Below are 19,748 nucleotides of genomic sequence, written 5' to 3' on the forward strand. Positions count from 1 at the left end.
ATAAAATTTTAGAGGATGCACAATTCCAATTAGTGAGCTTTAGGATATAATCATAAAGCATCATTAATAAAACACTGGGTGCTATAACGAGACCCCTGATGACTACGAAGGTGAGTTCCGACAGAGGGCACCTTCTCCAGATGACGTTATAGCCGTGAGCTCACTTTTTTTTTGTAGGGCACCAAGAATTTGGCAAGTCACTTTCATATCTCATTGCTATTAACTTTCTGAAGACATCATCTCAATGTATAAACTTGGGCAGGTTGCCAAACTCAAAACCTCCACTTCTTTTTGTTTTAAGATGTGTGTGTGTGTGTGTGTGTGTGTGTGTGTGTGTGTGTGTGTGTGTGTGTGTGTGTGTGTGTGTGTGTGTGTGTGTTTGCTCATATGTGCCCTTGAAGTCCAGAAGTGGATGTCAGATTCCATGGAGCTGAATCTACAGGCAATTGTGAACAACCCAACATACTGGAAACTGAACTTGGGTCCTCTGAAAGAGCCATATGCACTCTTCACTACCAAACCATCTCTGCAGCCCCTGCCTCCATTTCTTTGAGCATTCCCTAGATTACTACAAGGAAGTTAAGAATGATAGAACCTCTCCATAGTACTGTTAAGAGTCCTCTGAGGATTCAAATAATAATACTGAAGAGTTTGTAGTCAGTCCTTCCATAGTGATAAGCAAAGACTCAACCATGTTGGCTTGAACTGAGTTACTGTCGCATCAGTGGTATTATGGACATCCAGACATTTGCTTTGCCTTGGATCTGAAATACCCTCTTCAGACTTGTGGTTTGAATGCTTGGTCTCCAGACTGTGGTGCTGTTTTGAAGGCTGTGGGGCTTAAGGAAGGTGGAAGCTGACCAGCGGAAGTAAAGTCCCCAGCAGTGGGCCTTTGCTTGCTATTCTCATTCCTTGTCTCACCTTACTCTCTCTGCTTCCCACTCTGCAGCCAGGATGTGAAGACTGTCCACCACAGGGTCCTGCCAGCCTACCATACCTGCCTATGATGAATCCTCTGAAACTGTAAGCCAAAATAAAATTTTCCTACAAGTCATTTGTGTCAGACATTTTATCACAGTCATAGAAGAGTTATTAATATCATATTCAAAGACATGAGTCATCTGTTATAAATACTGTTAGTTAAGAACAATAAATTAATCTTTGTCATTAAGTCAGTCAACCCCATGCCAGCCTCTTCCTGAGGGTCAACATATTCTCACTGAAAAATTTATATAATCTGTCACATCAATAATAGCAGCATATAGTCCTGAAGTCAATAACTTATAGACAAGCTCCAAGATATTAAGTTAAAAAGCCAGGCACACGCCTTTAATCCCAGCACTTGGGAGGCAGAGGCAGGCAGATCTCTGTGAGTTCAAGACCAACTTGGTCTATAGAGCAAGTTCCCAGGACATGCTCCAAAACAATACAGTGAAACCCTCTCTTGAAAAACCAAACCAAAACAAAACAAAACAAAAACAAAAACAAAAACAAAAAACCAAGATATTAAGTTAACATAGAAAATCAGTTGGGTTGGTGTGGTGGCTCATGCCTGTTATTCCAGCACTTGAGAAATAGAGACAGAAGGATCAGAAGTTCAAGGTCATCCTTAATGAGTACAAAGTTAACCTGAGCTATATGAGAACTTTAAAAATACACCAAAAAATACAAATAGAGAAAAGTATACATAACACAATAAAGAAAATAAAACTATCCTTTTTTGTAGACCAGAAATGGATCCACACAAATATAGCCAACTGATCTTTGACAAAGGAGCAAAGATACTGTAAAAGGTTAGGGGTAGGTTTTCAAGCACTTGATATTCATTTGTAAAATCAAACAAGCAAAAATACTCAGAAAAATCATACATCTGTTACAAGCTGACAAACATAAATAGCATCATCCTTGACTGTGCTGGGACACAGGCAGGTCCCCCCTGCACAGTGACCTGGGAGCAGTATCCTCAAAAGGATACTAGGTTATCTAACTGTGTGCAGGGTCACAAACCACGTGCCTCTTTCTAAGCCAGACTGAGAGACATTCAAATCATTCTGTGAAACTCATCTCATGGTTTATCAGTTATTCATAATGACAGCACACTGAATCATCTCTATTTTGCAGAGGCCATAGAAGTAAAACCATTGTCATGTATTCATGCATAGCTTGTGTCTACTAGGTCACATTCTAGAAAGCAAAGGTACCATTTATTTCCATATCACATAAGGTACTGTGTTTTCACTGTTCTCCTTGAAAAGAACAAGACAAAGTAAATAGATTCCAGAAATGATGCATGATCAGATGCAAACACAGGGCCTTCCCTCCCTCCCTGCCCCTCCCTCTCTTCCTCCATCTCTTCCTCCCTCCCTCCCTCTTCTCTTTTGTTCCCCATCATTTCCACAAAACACATAATACCCACACACTCTTGATTCCTTTCCATCCTTTTACTTTTCCACATAGCTTTTATCTAGTGCACTCAACCTCTTTCCACACATCTCAGAGCCCAGATTTCAGAATATGACAGTCATCTTTGACTTTTTGTAGAGGGAATTCAGTTATACAAAAGATATCTGACAAAAATGATGCTTTATAAATAATATTCACCCCATTGTGATTTCCAAACTGAAGTTTCAAAATAATATTTCCCAATGTAACCACTTTAAATCTATTAACTTATTTGAGACATCACTCAGTAGTAGAATGATTAGGTCTCAGGTTCAAAACTTGGCACAACAACAACAACAACAAATAAACACAATAAAATTTACTGCCTTTAAGGTACGGCATACTTAATTCCCATAGTGCACATTCTGCTCATAAATAAATACATGTGCATTTAAATAAGGGCCTTCTTGACATTTTATTACATTCACAAAAATTTATGGGTGAAAATAAGATATCCAAAGACAAAATCTGCAACAACAACAACAACAAATCTATGTTGTCCCAAATTAAATCTGATCATTAAATTTGAAGCCTCTACAATGAAATTGATTAAAGCACCACATGGCACCTAATTCTTTTACTGACTACCAGAACCTATTCCTCCCTAATGTATCTTACCCCCTTTCTGGGGAGCACCCCACAGTTAACACTGAGACATCTACCTGACTGCCCACACCTACTACAGCCTTCACTGCTGGTCCTGCAAGACGTGCAGTAAAAGATTTACAGCTAAATGCCTACATGAAAAAAAAAAACTCAAGGAATGTAAAATAATAGTGACATATACTTCCTGACCCTGTCAAAACTCAACCTGTCAAGTAAGATGTGCAGGGACTATAGGGGGATATCTATGTAGTTAAACCTTGATAGCTTATTCCCCGATTCAATTCTACATAGTTGAATAGCACACTGGAGGCTATTCTTCCTTCAAGTCTGATTCACACTCTATGAGAATGGATAGGTAACTTGCAGAATGAATGCAGATACATCTCATTGTGAAAAAGTTCAGCCAAATCCACCGGTATCTAGAATTACATGCCCTGTCACTGAACAGCCTTCTCTATCTCTACAATTACAGTTACAGCTATTAAATACCCGGATGAACAAGGTAGAGCCAACAGCCAAATCCACTGGGGGCCTAACACAATGATCAAAATATTCCTGAATTTCTCAGAAGCAAATGTCACTGCTGGCTATCTCCTCAGTCATTCCTACTACTTAGAACAAATCTCATATGGCAGTCGATCTTTAATTTTAACAGCAGGCAACAATCAATGGCCATGTCTAGACCAAAATTACAAGCAAAAACCTGTAAAAATAAAAGTTATGTTTTGTTTTTTTACATGTTTCCCTGATCAAACTCATCATTTAAAAATAATCAAATCATTTTAACTTCCTTTTCTAGTAAATCTAATTATATGCTTAGGCCATCATTATACATTTCTTCCCCCCAAAACAGAGGAATATTAATACAAGAAAGTGCCGCCTGCAGGCTGCTGCCTTCCCTAGTTCTCTAAGGCATAGGCAATGTCTTATGGGAGAACAAAGGAAGCAGTTTTTGAAGGTCTATGTAATGATGTCAACAAGATTCAAAATTGTAAGGCTTTCAATAAACCTAATTTTAAGGAAGTCTTTTTTTCATTATGTGTATATAATTGCTCAGTTTCACAACTTAATCAAGAAACAGAACCTGTCTTTCCTAAGCACCCTCCCTGAGGCTCTATCCTGCCTAGCTCTGACTCATGCTCCCCCTACAGTCATGATCCCACATCCACATTCATCTAATTGCACCATGTCAACATGCTATAAAAAGATAGCAAACAGATGTGTTCTCACTGCCTCCACGACCTTGGAAGAGTCTCTCTGTATGTTGAGGTGAACACACACTGAGACACAGAAAAAAAGAGGTGTCAGAATTCAATCATGGTTAATACCTGGAGTTGCATTAATCCAGTGTCTACCCCAAGCTTCTCAGCCTCCTGAAGGCACTGGTGGATCACGAAGGCTCACAATCTGCCCCTGGAGTTCCTCACCCTCTGAGTGAACACATGACTGTTGCCCTTTCCCTCAAACATTCTCATGCTTTTATAATTTATATTCAACACATGCTTTTTTCTGAGTGGCACTCAGATACCCCAATTTCCTGCTGGATGCACTTAGACCCTCTGAATTTACTGCACCCAATTTTAACATAACTCTCATAATGAACAAATACCCACCGCTGCCATCCTCTGCACCAACTATTTCCCCAGAAACCGTGAACAAAATCAGATCTTCCCTCTTCAAGATGCTTATGGCTGGTCTTTTCACACAGTAATAGAGTAACTAACACAAGGCCTTACTTACCTTCTGTCACATGAGCTCGGTGATATCCTCTTCCTAATGCCCCTTCATCTCTCCCCCCCCCCACCACCACTTAAGCTCTTCTCACCTCTAATCCAAGTGTCTTTTGCTTATCACAGCTACAAGGATCCCATCCCAACCCCACAGGTCCCTCCCAGGAAGCACAGGAGAAGAGCTAAGCCATGAGCTAGAGCTGACAGAAAAATGACTGCACTGGATGCATTTAGCTTCTAATCTTTCGTATTCTCTCTGCATCACTTAAGGGGGAAAAACTGCTATTTCAGAACACATTTCCATCACTCATGGTTAGCTTTCTGTTTGAATTAATTCCTCAAGCTGACTGCTTTTTGATGTCCTCCTCAGCATTCTATGACTCTCTTGGTACCATCAGCACCTTATTCCTAACTCACTGAAAGCAATATGTACTGGTTACGTTTTTGTCACTGTAATTAATACCTGGCTCAGGCCACCTAGATGGTTCAGAGGGTAAAGGCACTTACCACCAAGCCTGGTGACCTGCATTTGATCCTTAGGACCCATACAGAAAAAAACTGACTCCAACATGTTGTCCTCTGACCTCTACATGTATAGCATGCCTTGCATGTTCACACACACACACACACCAAATGCAATAAAACACAATTAAACAAACAAATAAAATACCTGGCTAAAGCGCCTTAAAAGCAGCGAGCTTATTTTGGCTCATGGTTTTAGGGTCTATAGTTTAGGGTGTATAGTTTAGGGTTTATCATCATAGTAATGACAGGATGGCAAGAGCAGCTGGTGATGACTAGAGCTTGCTCACATATGAGTGAACCAAGGAGCACTGCTAAGGACAGAAACTGTGGCAGAGAAAGAAATCCTGCCTGCTAACAGCTCCTCCCTCCAGCTAGACATTCAGGCAGGAGAACAGGAAACTGGAAGAGGAAATGTCAGAGATTACCATACAAAAGACAGCAGCTCAAAGACCTGCAGCCTTTAATGTAGCTGAGCTTCAGTCAGACAAAAGAACATGCTCTGAAGAGCTGTCTGTATTATATGACCTTGGGAGAGGCAGCTACTAAGCTGATGATCCATAAAAGGTCACTGCAGACTTTGGCTCAGCCATTTCTGTCTTCTTGGAGCCAGGCCACTGGTAAGATATGACACTTCTTAGGCCACCATGTATCTTTCCCATAATATGCTGTCTCCTTACTTCAAACTAGCCATGCTTCTCTGTACAATTCCTTGTAAAGCATCTGGAAACTCCAGCACCTACCCTCCAGACTCAGAACCACACCAATGATATCCTTACCTCCCTAAGATCACACACACACACACACACACACACACACACACACAAGCACCACTGGGGACTGAGTGTCCAAACACTGGATCCTCAGAGGAGGCAGTTCAGAGTCACAGATGACATAGCACTTGTAGTTGAAGGAACTTCCCTACAAGCTGCACCACTCCTGACCTTTAGCCAAGTTAGCCCATGAAAGCAGGCTCCCAGAGTCTTCCTGAGCTACTGAGGTGATGGCTGATTTTCTAAAGACTCTGTTGTATCTTTTTACTAAATGAGAGTGATAAGTGTCTATTGAACAAGCTACCCAAACAGCCAGGGTAACATCATGAGAAAAAGCTACTCAAAGGTTTAAAAACATATAACAAATTACCTACATAGCTCTCCTCTCATGTGTGACTGCTTCTTTGTATACTCAACTTCCTGCACATGGTAATTAATTCGATTCACAAGGTAAAGACAAGCAGCTGGGTCACACTAAACAATAGCACATTTTCATCACACCTGTATACTTCTCCCAGTAACTGCTGACAATTTTAACTTTTGTCTCCCCGCAAAACTTGAGAAGTGGTCAACTTTACCACTTTTTAATAAATGGGAGATGATAGAAAGGAATCCTGAGAATTCTGAGAATGGGTGTGAGATCAAATCTTCCAGAAATGTCATTCAAAATAATGGGCAGCTATGACACTTTAAATACTTTAACTTATGTATTCTCTCTGCCCATTGCACACTTCGGAAGTGTTTTCTGTAGATGAAGATGTTCAATTCTTCTTCTGGTATTTAAGCCTTTCATGAAGGAGAAGGCTTCAGTGGACAATGTGTGTCATCTATCTACCTTTGGTGATGCTAATGCTTGCAACAGACCTATTCCTAGTTAAGAAAACTTCTGTCAAAGCAAAGAAAACAGGAGTCTGTGAGAAACATTTTTTTTTTCTATCAAAGGCAGTCAGCCCATTGAGGGCCAGTATTTCCTTAACCTCCTCCTTCCCCCTTTGTGTCAATTAGCCGATCGGAAAGTCAAGCTCCCACCAAAGGAATGAAACACAGTCACAAGTTACTTCAGTGATGAAAGACGGGGGTCATTCTGTCCAGCATACCAGCTAGCAGGTCTCAGTTCAGATGCACCATTTTTGCAAAAAGCAAATGCCCTGCCAAATTATTTTCGGTCTGTTTATGTGCTCCTCTGTGCAACATCAAAATCATTCTTTTCCCAACAAATACATCAAAGCCAGCACAACATGTCAGGCTTAAATACCAACCTCCGCTGTTCTTCACCATGTTCTCCTGAAGGGACAGTGAGACACTCATCCATGTGTCCATGTAGCAGCCGGAGAACATCGCCACCAATAAGATACCCTGCAAGGATTAAAAGCCATTTGTGTTCAGAATAATATGGTCAGATGTTGATGCCCAGACACAGCATTCGATACAATCATCTACTTAACAAATAGAAACCTAGTAAATGGTCTTGGACCTGTGACCAAATCACAGAGTTTGACACTACATGACTCCTTGAGTCCTGCAGTTTGATATTTTAAACAGAGGGTGTGGCCCCAACCTCAGAAACATAACCATTAAATACACAAAATGTGGGGCTATGGAGACTGTTCAGTCAGACGTGGAACCCTGGGACTCACTGGTTGGCTACCCTTGACTAATCAGTATGCTCTAAGCCATCAAAACAGACCCAACCAAAAGCTAAATAAATAAAGTGAATGAACATGAGCATTTGCACCTGTGTGCCCACATGTATGCAAACACACATACAGAAACACATGCAAACACACATACACACGACAAAAATTAAACAACACACAGCCCTCTTGACCTCTGGCCTCTACATGCAAGTACATACACATGTACCACTTACACACACACATACACACATGCTTACACACACGAACAAGTACTAGTTCCAATTCGAAGCTATAAAAGTAAAAACCACCATAATCAAGGCAGCTATCACCTTGGGAAACCCTGCTGCATAAACATAATTGTGGTCCAGCTACTAGGCACAGGGATGATAACAAGAAATGATGACATTAGACTCACTGGGCAGTACCACTAGGTCTCAAAAATGGGGTAAACAGTCCTCAGACAATTAGTACATAAAATCACAGAAATCAGCCCAAGTTGACAACACCATGAAAATAAGAGAAGATGAAGTCTAGCACAGGCTTCACTTTTAAACAGCAGCTTAGGCAAGATTTTAAAATGTCATGTTTCTGCATGGTAGGATATCAGGACATGAAAGGTCTCTAATTAGCTATCAGCTCATTATCACAATTCCAGGGATAAGCATCAACTCTGTATCAAGGACAAGCCTTTTAATTAGAGTGGATCTCTTACCTTGGGCTGCTTCACTTCCGGAGCTGATAGGGGCCACGCTCCAGAGGGTCTGCTGGAAGGCAGCATCCACATGCCAGCTGCTGTTGCCATATGACAAGTGCTGTAGCAAGAGGCAAGAAGAGGCACTGCTGTAAGCCTGGTCCAGGGAGTTCTGGCAGCCTGAGAGTAGCACTGCCGATTTGGAAACAGCCATAAGGAGCATGCACATCAGCCTGTTCTTCAAAGATTAAAACACTAGATGGGCATGGTAGCACATACCTGGAATCTCAACACTTGGGGAACTGAGGCAAGAGGATCCTGAGTTCGAGGCCAACCTGGGCAACATACCAAGACTCTGACTCAAAAATAAATAAACCTAAACAAGACAAAGCATGAGCAGGAAAAAAGAATAATAGAAGTTACAAACTGTTCTAGCTTCATTTCTGTTGCTGGAACACTCTAACCAAAAACAACATGGGGGAGGAAAGAGTTTATTTGGCTTACACTTCCAGGTCACAGTCCATTATTGAGGAAACATGGCACAGGACAAGCAGGAATCATGGAAGACGTTGCTCAATGGCTTATTCCCCAAGACCCATGCTTAGCTAGCTTTGTTATACAGCCTAGGACCACTTGCCCAGGGAATGGCACTGCCCATAGTGGGCTAGGCCCTCCTATATGAATTCCAAATAATGACAATTCCCCATAGATATGCCTACAGGCCAATCTGTTCTAGGCAATCTCTTAAATGAGACTCCATTCTCAGGAGATTCTAGGCTGAGTCAAGTTGACAGGTACAGCTAATTAGAATACAATGTAACTTTAGAAATTTTTCAGTTTCATCCTAAGAGTTACTGACTTGAATCAGAAAACACACATATGAATACAAATAAAATGAGAAAATGTATCTGTAAGAAGAAACTTTGTCTTTAAGTTGTTGATAAACAAAATAGTATCAAAGTGGGCACTTGAAATTATCATTCATTTTTGTACATATGAGACTCTGATAGTTTGTTGACAACCCATTGTGTGACTACACGTTAGTTGCAATTTGATACCAGAGCCAGTAGATGGTGATGCCAATTCTCAACAATTGCACTCTTTCTTTTAAAAAGAAATCACTGGATAAAGAAAATGCAGCTCACATACACAAGAGAATTTTATTCATTCATAATGAAGAATTATAGATGGTATCTGCAGGGAAATGGATCATTATGTGGGAGAAATAACATATTTCATGTTTTCTCAAAAGGCAAAAAATATGTAGATTGAAAAACAGTATGCATCCATGCATACATAGATGTATGTATACATGCAGGACTATGACAGAGGAGGAAGAATGTAAAGGGAGGGAAGATAAATGAACAAGAGGAAGCAAAGAGTATGTGTCTCATGAAAGCAGAAGAAGACAGTGGTAAAGTGGAGGAGGACCAACAAGAGGAGAGCAGAATTCTGGGGCACATACTAACTAACAGAAGGACCACTAAGTATAAAATGTCTGATGTCTATGTATGAGAAAGAAGGTCTCGGTGAAATCCATTTCTTTGTATGCTAACCAAAAATCAATTAAAATAAAAGTTATGAAACTGACACTGTAAAATGCACATATTAACCTCATCACTAGCTGCACCAATCAGTAGATTTCAAAGTGTCCCAGATGATCATCAAGTTTAGCAATCCTTTCTTCCTCTCTAACTCCAGTTGCTGCTTTGCTTTCATGCAACCCCTGAGTCACCCCAGGGTCATCATTCCTATGCCGAGTCCCCACCAGAGGCTCCTTTACTGACTCAGTTTTCTTTCTTCTGATGGGAAATGCTTTTAGTGTTCACAGATCAATCCTACCTTATTTGCTCCATAAATAAGAACAGCATGTTTTCTGTGATGATTAGCACACAACAAATTCTTTGATTCATTTCTTCCTCCCACTTCAAACTGCCTAACAGAGGTTCACGGAGGCGCTTTTCACCATCCAGAGTGCTACTCAATAAAATCAAAACAGCATAGCTTTTATCAAAAATTTTTATTCACTTCTTTTTGCGTGAGTGTCAGTGTATCTGTTTGTGTGCATATGTGGGCACTCATGGGTATGGAGGCCAGACACTGATGTTGGCTATCGAGTCAACTCTCCACGTTAAATTTTTGAGACGGGGCCTCTCATTGAATCTAGTCCTCACCAATTTAACTAGACTGACTGGCCAGGGATCTTCCTACCACCACCTCCAGCTCTGAAATTGCAGGCACATGTCACTGTACCTGGCTTTTTATGTAGCTGCTAAAGACTGGTATTCAGGTCCTCATGCTTGCATGGGAAACAGCTCATTCACTGAGGCATCTCCTAGCCAATATAGGAGATGTATATTGACAACAATATATATTAAACAATATAGATTGTTTAAAAATCTGAGTTATTTCTAAGTCAATGACTTAGTAAACAAAATTGTGCATATGTGTGTGTATATACACAACATATGTAGTTTACCAAATCTCCTGAAAAGAATTCATAGTAACAATGGTTATATTTTATCTTGGTTTTAAACCAAGTGAAAGTTTGTATACATTCACAATAAATAACCATCTGTTAATTCATCATGGATTCATTCAATGTGTTATCTAAAACATTGCCCTGAGTATTATCAGAGTGAACTTCGGGACCCAAAGGTACTTTCAATCTTGTAAGGGGAGATAAGTGAGCAACATAAAATGTCATGCATTAATATATTTTTATATGTAAAGTACAAGCTGCTTCAGAAATTATCAAAAGGGAATATTACCAACCAAACAACTAGAACAGACTTCAACATACTAGGTCTAGAGGGTACACATTGATTTCATGGGCAGAGGTGCAAAGAATTCTCATGGCAAAGATTTTAAGAGACACATGGCCTGGACCACCTATTTGGGATACATTGTTTCCAAATAAGCAGACGGATACTTCATATTTATATATGTATACTATAATGTCAATGGTTTGGCCATAAATGTTTTAAAGATACTAAAAATTTTTTTAAAGATTTTATTTATTTATTATGCATACAACATTCTATTTCCATGTATATCTGCCCACCAGAAGAGGGCACCAGATCTCATAACGGATGGTTGTGAGCCACCATGTGATTGCTGGGAATTGAACTCAGGACCTCTGGAAGAGCAGTCAGTGCTCTTAACCTCTGAAGCCATCCCTCCAGCCCCAATACTAAAAATTTTACAGGCTGTTTGGATTTTTCATTTTAATATATCAGACTATTTGGCACGGTTAGGCTCCTCCAGCTACCTAAAACCTCTGATAAAGGGAAATATGACCAAGAGATTACCATAATCAAAGGGCAGAGTCATGGGGACCCAGAGTGTAGTGCACAGTCCTCTTTGAAGCTTCGGGTACACACTGAAGAGGAGAGTGAAGGACAGACCTACAGACAAAGGCTGGTGCCAGATCAAGGAGCTCACACTTCAGGCAGCCAAGAGCTACCATAGCAGAAAAGTAGTGAATGTGTGAGTGAGTGAGTGGAAGAACTGAAATGTGATCTGTAAATTATACCTCAGTGCAAAGATGATTCACACACATGGGGGAAATAGAAAAATGGGAATCTACTGGTCTGTTAGGAAGAGTTCTAAATATGTCCTTAGTAACATACTGAAGCCATGGAGAACATTCTAAATGAAACCTACTCTTCAAAAGGAGCCATCTCAGGATGTATTGCTTCTGGAAGCTTCTATTTAATTTTTCTGCTTAAATGGCAAAACAGAAATCTGAGTAGGAACAGCATCGAGTCAAGCCTGTTGCTATTAAATATTCAGAAGGCAGCAACAGCCCAATTACTGAAACCAAGACGAGTTGTCCTTAAAGCAAAGATAAATGATGGCAGAGGCTGAAAGCAAAATCAGCCTTAGGCTCAACAATGTGTAAATAAAAATAAAAAATTAAAAAGAGGAAAAGAAAAGTAGTTTCCAATACAGGAGTAGGGCCCATCAAAACTGCTGATTCCCAAACTATGTTTGAGGGAACACAGTACTATATGACAGAAACACAAAATTTCAGAGACCTAAGTGACCACAGCTTTCCCTGTGGCTCTTAATCCATATGCCACAGAGCGATATTCTGACCTTTTAATTTCCTTTCTAATCCCTTGGATGTATTTGATGCATCCTAAAAACTAGTCGTGACAGCAGGTCCGAATGCTCTGTCAGATTGCCAAAAGGTTCCTTCGCCCCAATGTCTTTCTAAGATTCTCTGAATTCAGCCCTTGTCTGATACAGTTTTTCATTCATTTATTTATCTCTTATTAAATGTCAGGCACTTGGACCCTGGTGATACAGCGTTCCAAATAAATTAGCATCCAGGGACAAGAAACATGAGTAAACAAGCCATCTTACCCCTCAGGCTGCAGCTTTTTCCTTGGGAAAAAAAATAAAAAATGATAAATGGGGGATAAAGATATGGATGCTTTTTTAAATGTAGTGTTTGATGGCTCCACCATCTGGGCTGGGGGGACAGGGACTCAAGGTAAATGAACGAAAACTGAGTCAGATGGGCTGGGCCTGAGGGGTTAGTGGCAAAGTATATGTTTAGAATGCCCCCCAAATGAACTGGATGACATAATAAGCCACTTGTAAATATTAATGACCCCTGCCTTCTGTTGATATATTTATGCAGCTTTAAGAAATTCAGCAACTTGTCAAGCTATCAAAACACCTTTGTATTTCTTAATTAGAAATCCCAGTTAAGCAGGGCATTGGAGGCACACGCCTTTAATCCCAGCACTAGGGAGGCAGAAGCAGGCAGATCTCTGTGAGTTCAAGGCCAGCCTGGTCTACAGAGCAAGTGCCAGGATAGGCTCCAAAGCTACACAGAGAAACCCTGTCTTGAAAAACCAAGAGAGAGAGAGAGAGAGAGAGAGAGAGAGAGAGAGAGAGAGAGAGAGAGAGAGAAGGAAGGAAAGAAGAGAAAAGAAAAAGAAAAAGAAAAAAAGAAATCCCAGTTAAGAAGCACAGAGACAGCTCAGCAGGGGGTAACGGTTCTTGGGGCCAAGCCTGAAGACATGAGTGTTGTCTCTTTGGGTACCATCAGCATCTTATTTCTAACTCTCTGAAAACAACATATGTTAGTTACTTGTTTGTCACTGATAAAACTTGGAGCTAGGGCTAGAGAGAAAACTCAGAAGGTAAAGATGTTTGCCACCAAGCCTGACGACCTGAGTTCAATCCCCAGACTCCCCACGGTCAGGACAGAACCAACTCCTGATAGTTGTCCTCTGACCGTTATGCGCATCCCATGATGCAGGCACAGAACCTGGGCCCCCTGCAAGAGCAACGAGGGCTCTTAACCACTGAGCTATCTCTCCAGACTCCTGATTTATTTTCAATCAGTCATTGGACCATAGTTTCACTAATCATAAGATCTTTGTATGTCTACAAGTGACCCGGAAAACAGAAAACCAACATTTCAAAAGTGAAAAGACAAATCACATATGGGAAACTGTGGTGCAAACCAGAGAGTTGTCACAACTGACACATTAAAAATCCTTTTTTATTCTGTTTGAAGCAGATCCTCAATCAGTAACACCCGATTGTCCTGTTTCCACGAGTGTAAGTTCTTTCTCTTACGCATAAGCTGCTTTGCAAAAGCCTCTTTGGAAGACAAATTGGTCAACAGGAGCACAGAAAACCTCTTCTGGATACTCCTGAAAATATTAGGATGTCATTCCAAATTATAACGCTGAACAGCAAATGTAAGAAGCCTGAGTAGTTTACAACCATTCTTACAGACAAGACCCTTTATTCCTTGGAAATGGACCTGTGTCCAACTTGTATGGCTGACAGGCTGAGGGTTTCTGACCACAGCATCCTCTTCTTTCTGGGAGGCACCTTTGTAGATGGGAGGGAGGAAAAACAGCTAACCATCAATTCACCACTGCAAAGGTTTCAAGCCCCATTAGTGTTTCAAATGAAAAGCCGGATTAACCTTAATTGAGCTCGGGGTGAAAGGAAACTGGCTCAGCAGTCACAGACCCGATAAGAAAAAGTCAAAGGCTGGGAGTTTTCTCAATAGTCACTTCAACCAATGTGTTTTGAGACAAAAGTTTTAATTCATTTTTAATTATGTCAGTATCTCAGAATACAGACCTTGCTTTCACATACTACATCTTTATTTAAGACTCTCTATAAATAGTCCTCTCCTGGCCAGCTTTCTCTTCCTCAAGCTAAATACTGGCAAACTTCTTTAACCATTGTACAAAGGCACAAACCTCCCAAGCAAACAATGGCAGCCAGTTACTATGCAAGGGCTGATGATCTTGCTTAGTTCTCTGCTTTCAATTCTCCTAATGCCTCTGTGTCAGCTGGATTATTCATTAATTCCCATACCGTACATGAAAAAACTAAGGACTCAAGAAACTACACATGAGGCCTGGGGATGTGGCTCAGCTAACATAGTGCTTGTCTAGAATGTACAAGACCTTGAGCACAAAAGCCTAACCCTAACCCTAATCCTAACCCCTAACTCTAACCCTAACCCAAACTCTAACCCTAACCCTAACTCTAACCCTAACCCTAACCCTAACCACATAAACCTAGCACAGTGCCACATGTCTGCAATCCACTTGCAAGGTGGAGGCATGAGGATCAGAGTCAGTCTTGACTTCCAAGTGAGTTCAAGGACAGCCTAAGGTATTTAAACTCCAGTCACTAACTTTCTTCTTTGTTTTTATTCATTTTTTAAAAGCCTTTGCACTGGGTCCACCATATACACCCTTGACCCCATCATCACAGTACTCGACCCATCACTAATCAGTCATAGTGGAAAAGTGAGACAGTAATGAGTGATCCTTAGACCAAAGGAGGCATCGGTCAGCATCAGCACCCTTTACCCATCCTGTAATCCTGATAGCCCCATAACTCTTTGGAGGAATCAGCATCCTTCACCCATCCTTAATACTGCTAGTCCCATAACTGTTGGCAGAAAAACCTTTAGGTTGCAGAGCCTAGAGGAAGAAAGTTAGGTGATTATGGCTGAGCCTTTGATGAGAAGAACAGGATCCTTGGCTCTTTCTAGTCATGTCCCCACTGCCATGAGGTGAGGAGCCTTGCTCTACCATGTGTCCCCTGACATGATGCTCTGCCCCAGCACTAGTCCTCCCTTCTTTTAAGTTGCCTGTCTCAGGAATCTGTCCCACTGGCAGGAAGCTGACTTAACATGGTTTGACTCTGCACTACTTCTCTGAGGACAGAAACCACAGACAGTGTGTTCTTGGGTTTCTGGATATATATGTGGGACTCTGTGGATATGAACAGTAAAAGCACTGACCTCATTAGAACACAGAGAGTGAAACCCAGCACTGTGGCTTGCTTTTCTTTTCTTTTTTTACCTTTATATATATAAAACATATATTTATATGTTTATATATGCATATTTATATATTTTGTTTTACATCTAATATAGTTTTATAGCTATGTTACATCTAATACAAATTATTGATATATCCCTAGCATATTTTTCTATAATATATATAAAGGCTACTAAGGAAAATGAAGTTAAGTACTTGGGCAAAATGCAGCTTGGGAACTAGTAGTAAATTTTAATGAATCTGGGTTTATTTACTTCCAAAGTTAATGGGCCATGAAACATATGTGTCATCTTTTGTCACCTATTCCTGTAGTCTTTGATCACTCAATGCCCCCTCAAGTGCCTTACCTCATTGCCTCTCACAGTAAGGCTGGACTAAGTATTCCCATTAGCATCAACCTTAATTTTACAAACAGCAAATCCGGAGGTGAGGGAGCTAGTTCCAGAACTGCACAGGTTGACAGCCATAGAAGGGACATTAGAAGCCTAGTTCTTTGAAGTTCTCAATATTCCACCCTATTCTCAATGAAACCACCCTATCAAATCAACCTCTCCCACATAGCACAAAGTCCAAGCTGGAAAACCACAACAGACAGGAACTGTCAGGTCCAAAGCAAACGGGAACAGGTTTGGAGTGTTGCACTGAAGGGGGGCATGGCTTGTTTCTCTTCCTATTGGGTTCTAACCACAGCTAAACGTGAAATGTGCATTCTTTTGATCAGCATGCATCAGCCTCATGGCACAGTCCTGGCACACATCAGGGGTTTAACAATGTATATTTTAATAAGCCACACAGCTGCAAGGCACAAGAAATTTACACAGGGACAATGTCCAAGACAAAAGTGGAGGGCCACTCCAGGTCTCCCACAGCTATGCAGGAGCAGACTTACCAAACAGTATGATTTCTCCTGTCCATGACAGGAGGCCCTGTTAAGCCATCCCTTCCCCCCTTCATGCCCCCCCATCTCTAGTGCCACCACTTTGTACATAAGAAGGCAGGCAAGGCTCTTCTTCCTAGGAACTTTTGAGAACAAACTGAAAGTGTGTGTTCATGTGCCTGTATATGTGTATGAAGATGTATGTGTATATGTGTGATATGCATGTGGAAGCCAGAAATCAACCTCAGGAGTCACTCTTCAAATGCCAATTTGCTGTTATTGAGACAGGGTCACGCTGACCTGAAGCGTACCAAATAGACTAGGCTGGCTGGCCAGCAAGCACCAAAAATCTGCCTGTTCCTGACTCACCATAATTAAGACAAGTATACTGCCATGCCTGCTTTTTCTATATGGGTTCTGGAATCTGAACTCATGTCTTCATGGTTGCACACAAGTACCTGATGGACTGATCTGTTTCACCAGCTTCTATTTCCATGTTCACAGAGTATTAGGGCACCCTAAAAACTCTTTGATCTGTGGTACTGGAAGTTTGATGCCTCTCACAGTAGGCTCTTTATTTTACAGTGCTTATTTCTCAGTGACCTACTCTATCCCATCCTTATTTCCATTATCATCCACTACTCTCTCTCTGGGAATCTTTATGTAGATATTCCCAAAAAAAAAAAAAACTTTAAAAATGCCTTTTCTGTTTCTCCTAGTTGGCATCAGCTGTCAATTTGACACATCTCAGAATTGGAAATCCTAACTGGGAATTACCTTCATCAGAAGGGCCTGTGATGTGTCTGTGGGGCACGATTGCTAATTGAGATAAGAGAGCCCTGCCCATTGTGGGCAGTGCCATCCCTAGGCAGGTGGATCTGGGTTTATATGAGAAAGCTATTGTAGCATGAGCCAGTGGGAGCAAGCCAACAAGCATTTTTCCTTCATGGTTTCTGCTTCAGGTTCTTGCCTTGACTTCCTTCAGTAACAGACTGTAACTTGTAAGATTAAATAAACCTTTTCCTCCTCAAGTTGTTTTGGCTATGGTGTTTACCACAGCAATAGAAAAGCAAGACAGAACATTATCTAATTAGTTGTTCAGTCTTTAGAGAGTGGACTGGATTGTAGTAGTAGAGTACCTGCCTAGCATACACAAGGGTTGTGCTGAATACCAAATACTGCACAAAAGAAGGATCATCATGCCAGCAATGGAGGGTGAGGTAAAAGGATGATGAGTTCAAGGCCAGCCTGAGCTACATAGTGAGACCCTCTCTCAAAACAAACAAACAAATAAAACTACAAAAAGAAAGTCTTGTATATTTGTTCCTTCTATCACCTCATGGATTTCATTTCTCTGTGAACTTATACAAGGTTACTCTTTAGATTAGGAAAACTACAACCTATTAAGCATGTTAAATTAAATCCATAATTGCCTCACCACAAAAATCAAAACATACATTCAGTGACTAAGCAGCTTCTTCCTTTTCCCATGCTTAGCCCCTGCCCTTTAAGTCCAGGCAGTGCTGGCTATAGACAAGCTGCTGCTTAAAAGTGTGTCTCACACAGTCAATTACTTCCATAAGTATCAAAATATGGAGTGAGAACCCAATTGACACAGCCTTTATGCGGGGCACAAAATAAAGACCACAGAATTTGAAACTCCTGATTAGACGCCTTTTACATTCTATTAATAAAAGAATCCAAGAGCAGGCACCATCAGCCTCATGAATATGCATATCGAGGTCTGGAGGGAAGCCTGCTCAACAGACCCTAGGAGCCACCCTCCCCCTCAGGCCACAGAAATCTCTTCTCAGGAGTTATTTATAGCTCACCAGATAGAGACCCAAGCTTTTGTGAGCCATCTCCCTAGCTTTGCTTGTTCATAAGCACATTTCCTAAGAAGGAAGCATCATTTCTTGGGTCCATCTCTCAGAATGGCATCAAGTACTCAGTCCTGTATCCACACTTACCAAGTACCTTTCAGAGGACACACTGACCAAGATGAGGTCATCTCCAACCCGCACCTTTTCTCCTTCTGATCTCTGCTTAGAGGCAGGATGTATGGTCCACCAGCAAGCCTCCCCTGCAAGCAATAGAATTGAAACATGGAGAAGATCCAGTTAATCTAAGATCTATTTCCTCTGCAGTTGATACCACTCATAGGACTTTCAAAAATATGTGATTTTGTGCAAATGAATCTCTTGGATCCTGAAAATCAAAAGAACTCAGTCAAATTCACTTAGGGTAGGACATACTGAAATAGGAGAAATTCCTATTTCTCCTAATAGGAAATGGGTGTGATCATTGGTGTCTTTTCTCCAATAAGAATTGCTAGGAAAGGACATTTTATTTATATGAGTTAACATAGGCCTAGATATGTCTGTTACTTAGGGTGACGTCATTCCTTTAGCAATCTTGTTACATTGTTCTCTAAAAATAAATCTACTTTTTATATGATTTTCATCAAAAGGGATTGAGGTTTTCTGTTGGGGTAGTTGCATTATAAATGTTCTTTTGTTGATTCAAAAATGACACAAAGGATTGCTATCTCAAAAATCTCATTACCGTGTCTCCTCTGCTCTGCTTTACTTCCTTGTAAAATGCATTAGTTCCTATTCATCTATGAGACTCTTAGTATAGAAAGATGCGCTAGAAGACCTGGCTGTACATTAAAACAAATACATCTAAAGTAAGTCAAGCAGCAGCACAAAGCACACATGCACCCACCCCCGACATAAGAGCACCAACAGCCCACCTATAGTTTCTGTGAAGTTCTGAGCTCAAGTTCTCTCTGCGAACTCCAACTGTGTTCTAGTGGTACCTGCCATCTACAAGTGCCATTCTTCTCCTTTACCAAGCTTTATTTTTTCTCATTCTTAAAGTTTATTTCTATTTTATTTACTTGTATCTGTATACCACAAACCATAGCATGTATGTGAATATCAGGGCACAGCTTGCAAGCTCTCCCCTTGTCCCATGTGGATCCAGGAATCAAATCCAGACTGTCAGACTTGTTAAGCCATCTTACCTGCCCTTTATTATTATTATTATTATTATTATTATTATTATTATTATTATTATATAATATTTCTCTTTCTGAATTAACTTCCCAGTGCCAGAACACATATGC

General features: G+C 40.8%; 1 protein-coding gene across 1 annotated transcript in view; it reads right to left on the bottom strand.

The window, feature by feature from the left end:
- Nucleotides 1–19,748, bottom strand: part of Ryr2 (ryanodine receptor 2) — a 401,257-nt gene that overhangs the window by 317,377 nt on the left and 64,132 nt on the right. Inside the window, exons 8-10 of the mRNA XM_035441718.1 lie at nt 18,589–18,701; nt 8,423–8,522; nt 7,333–7,429 (exon numbers count right to left, since the gene is read on the bottom strand). Of these exons, the coding sequence (XP_035297609.1) occupies nt 7,333–7,429; nt 8,423–8,522; nt 18,589–18,701 (310 nt within the window). The remainder of the gene's footprint in view (nt 1–7,332; nt 7,430–8,422; nt 8,523–18,588; nt 18,702–19,748) is intronic.

This window comes from Cricetulus griseus, chromosome 3 (genome assembly GCF_003668045.3).
Source record: "Cricetulus griseus strain 17A/GY chromosome 3, alternate assembly CriGri-PICRH-1.0, whole genome shotgun sequence".
Taxonomy (NCBI): domain Eukaryota; kingdom Metazoa; phylum Chordata; class Mammalia; order Rodentia; family Cricetidae; genus Cricetulus; species Cricetulus griseus.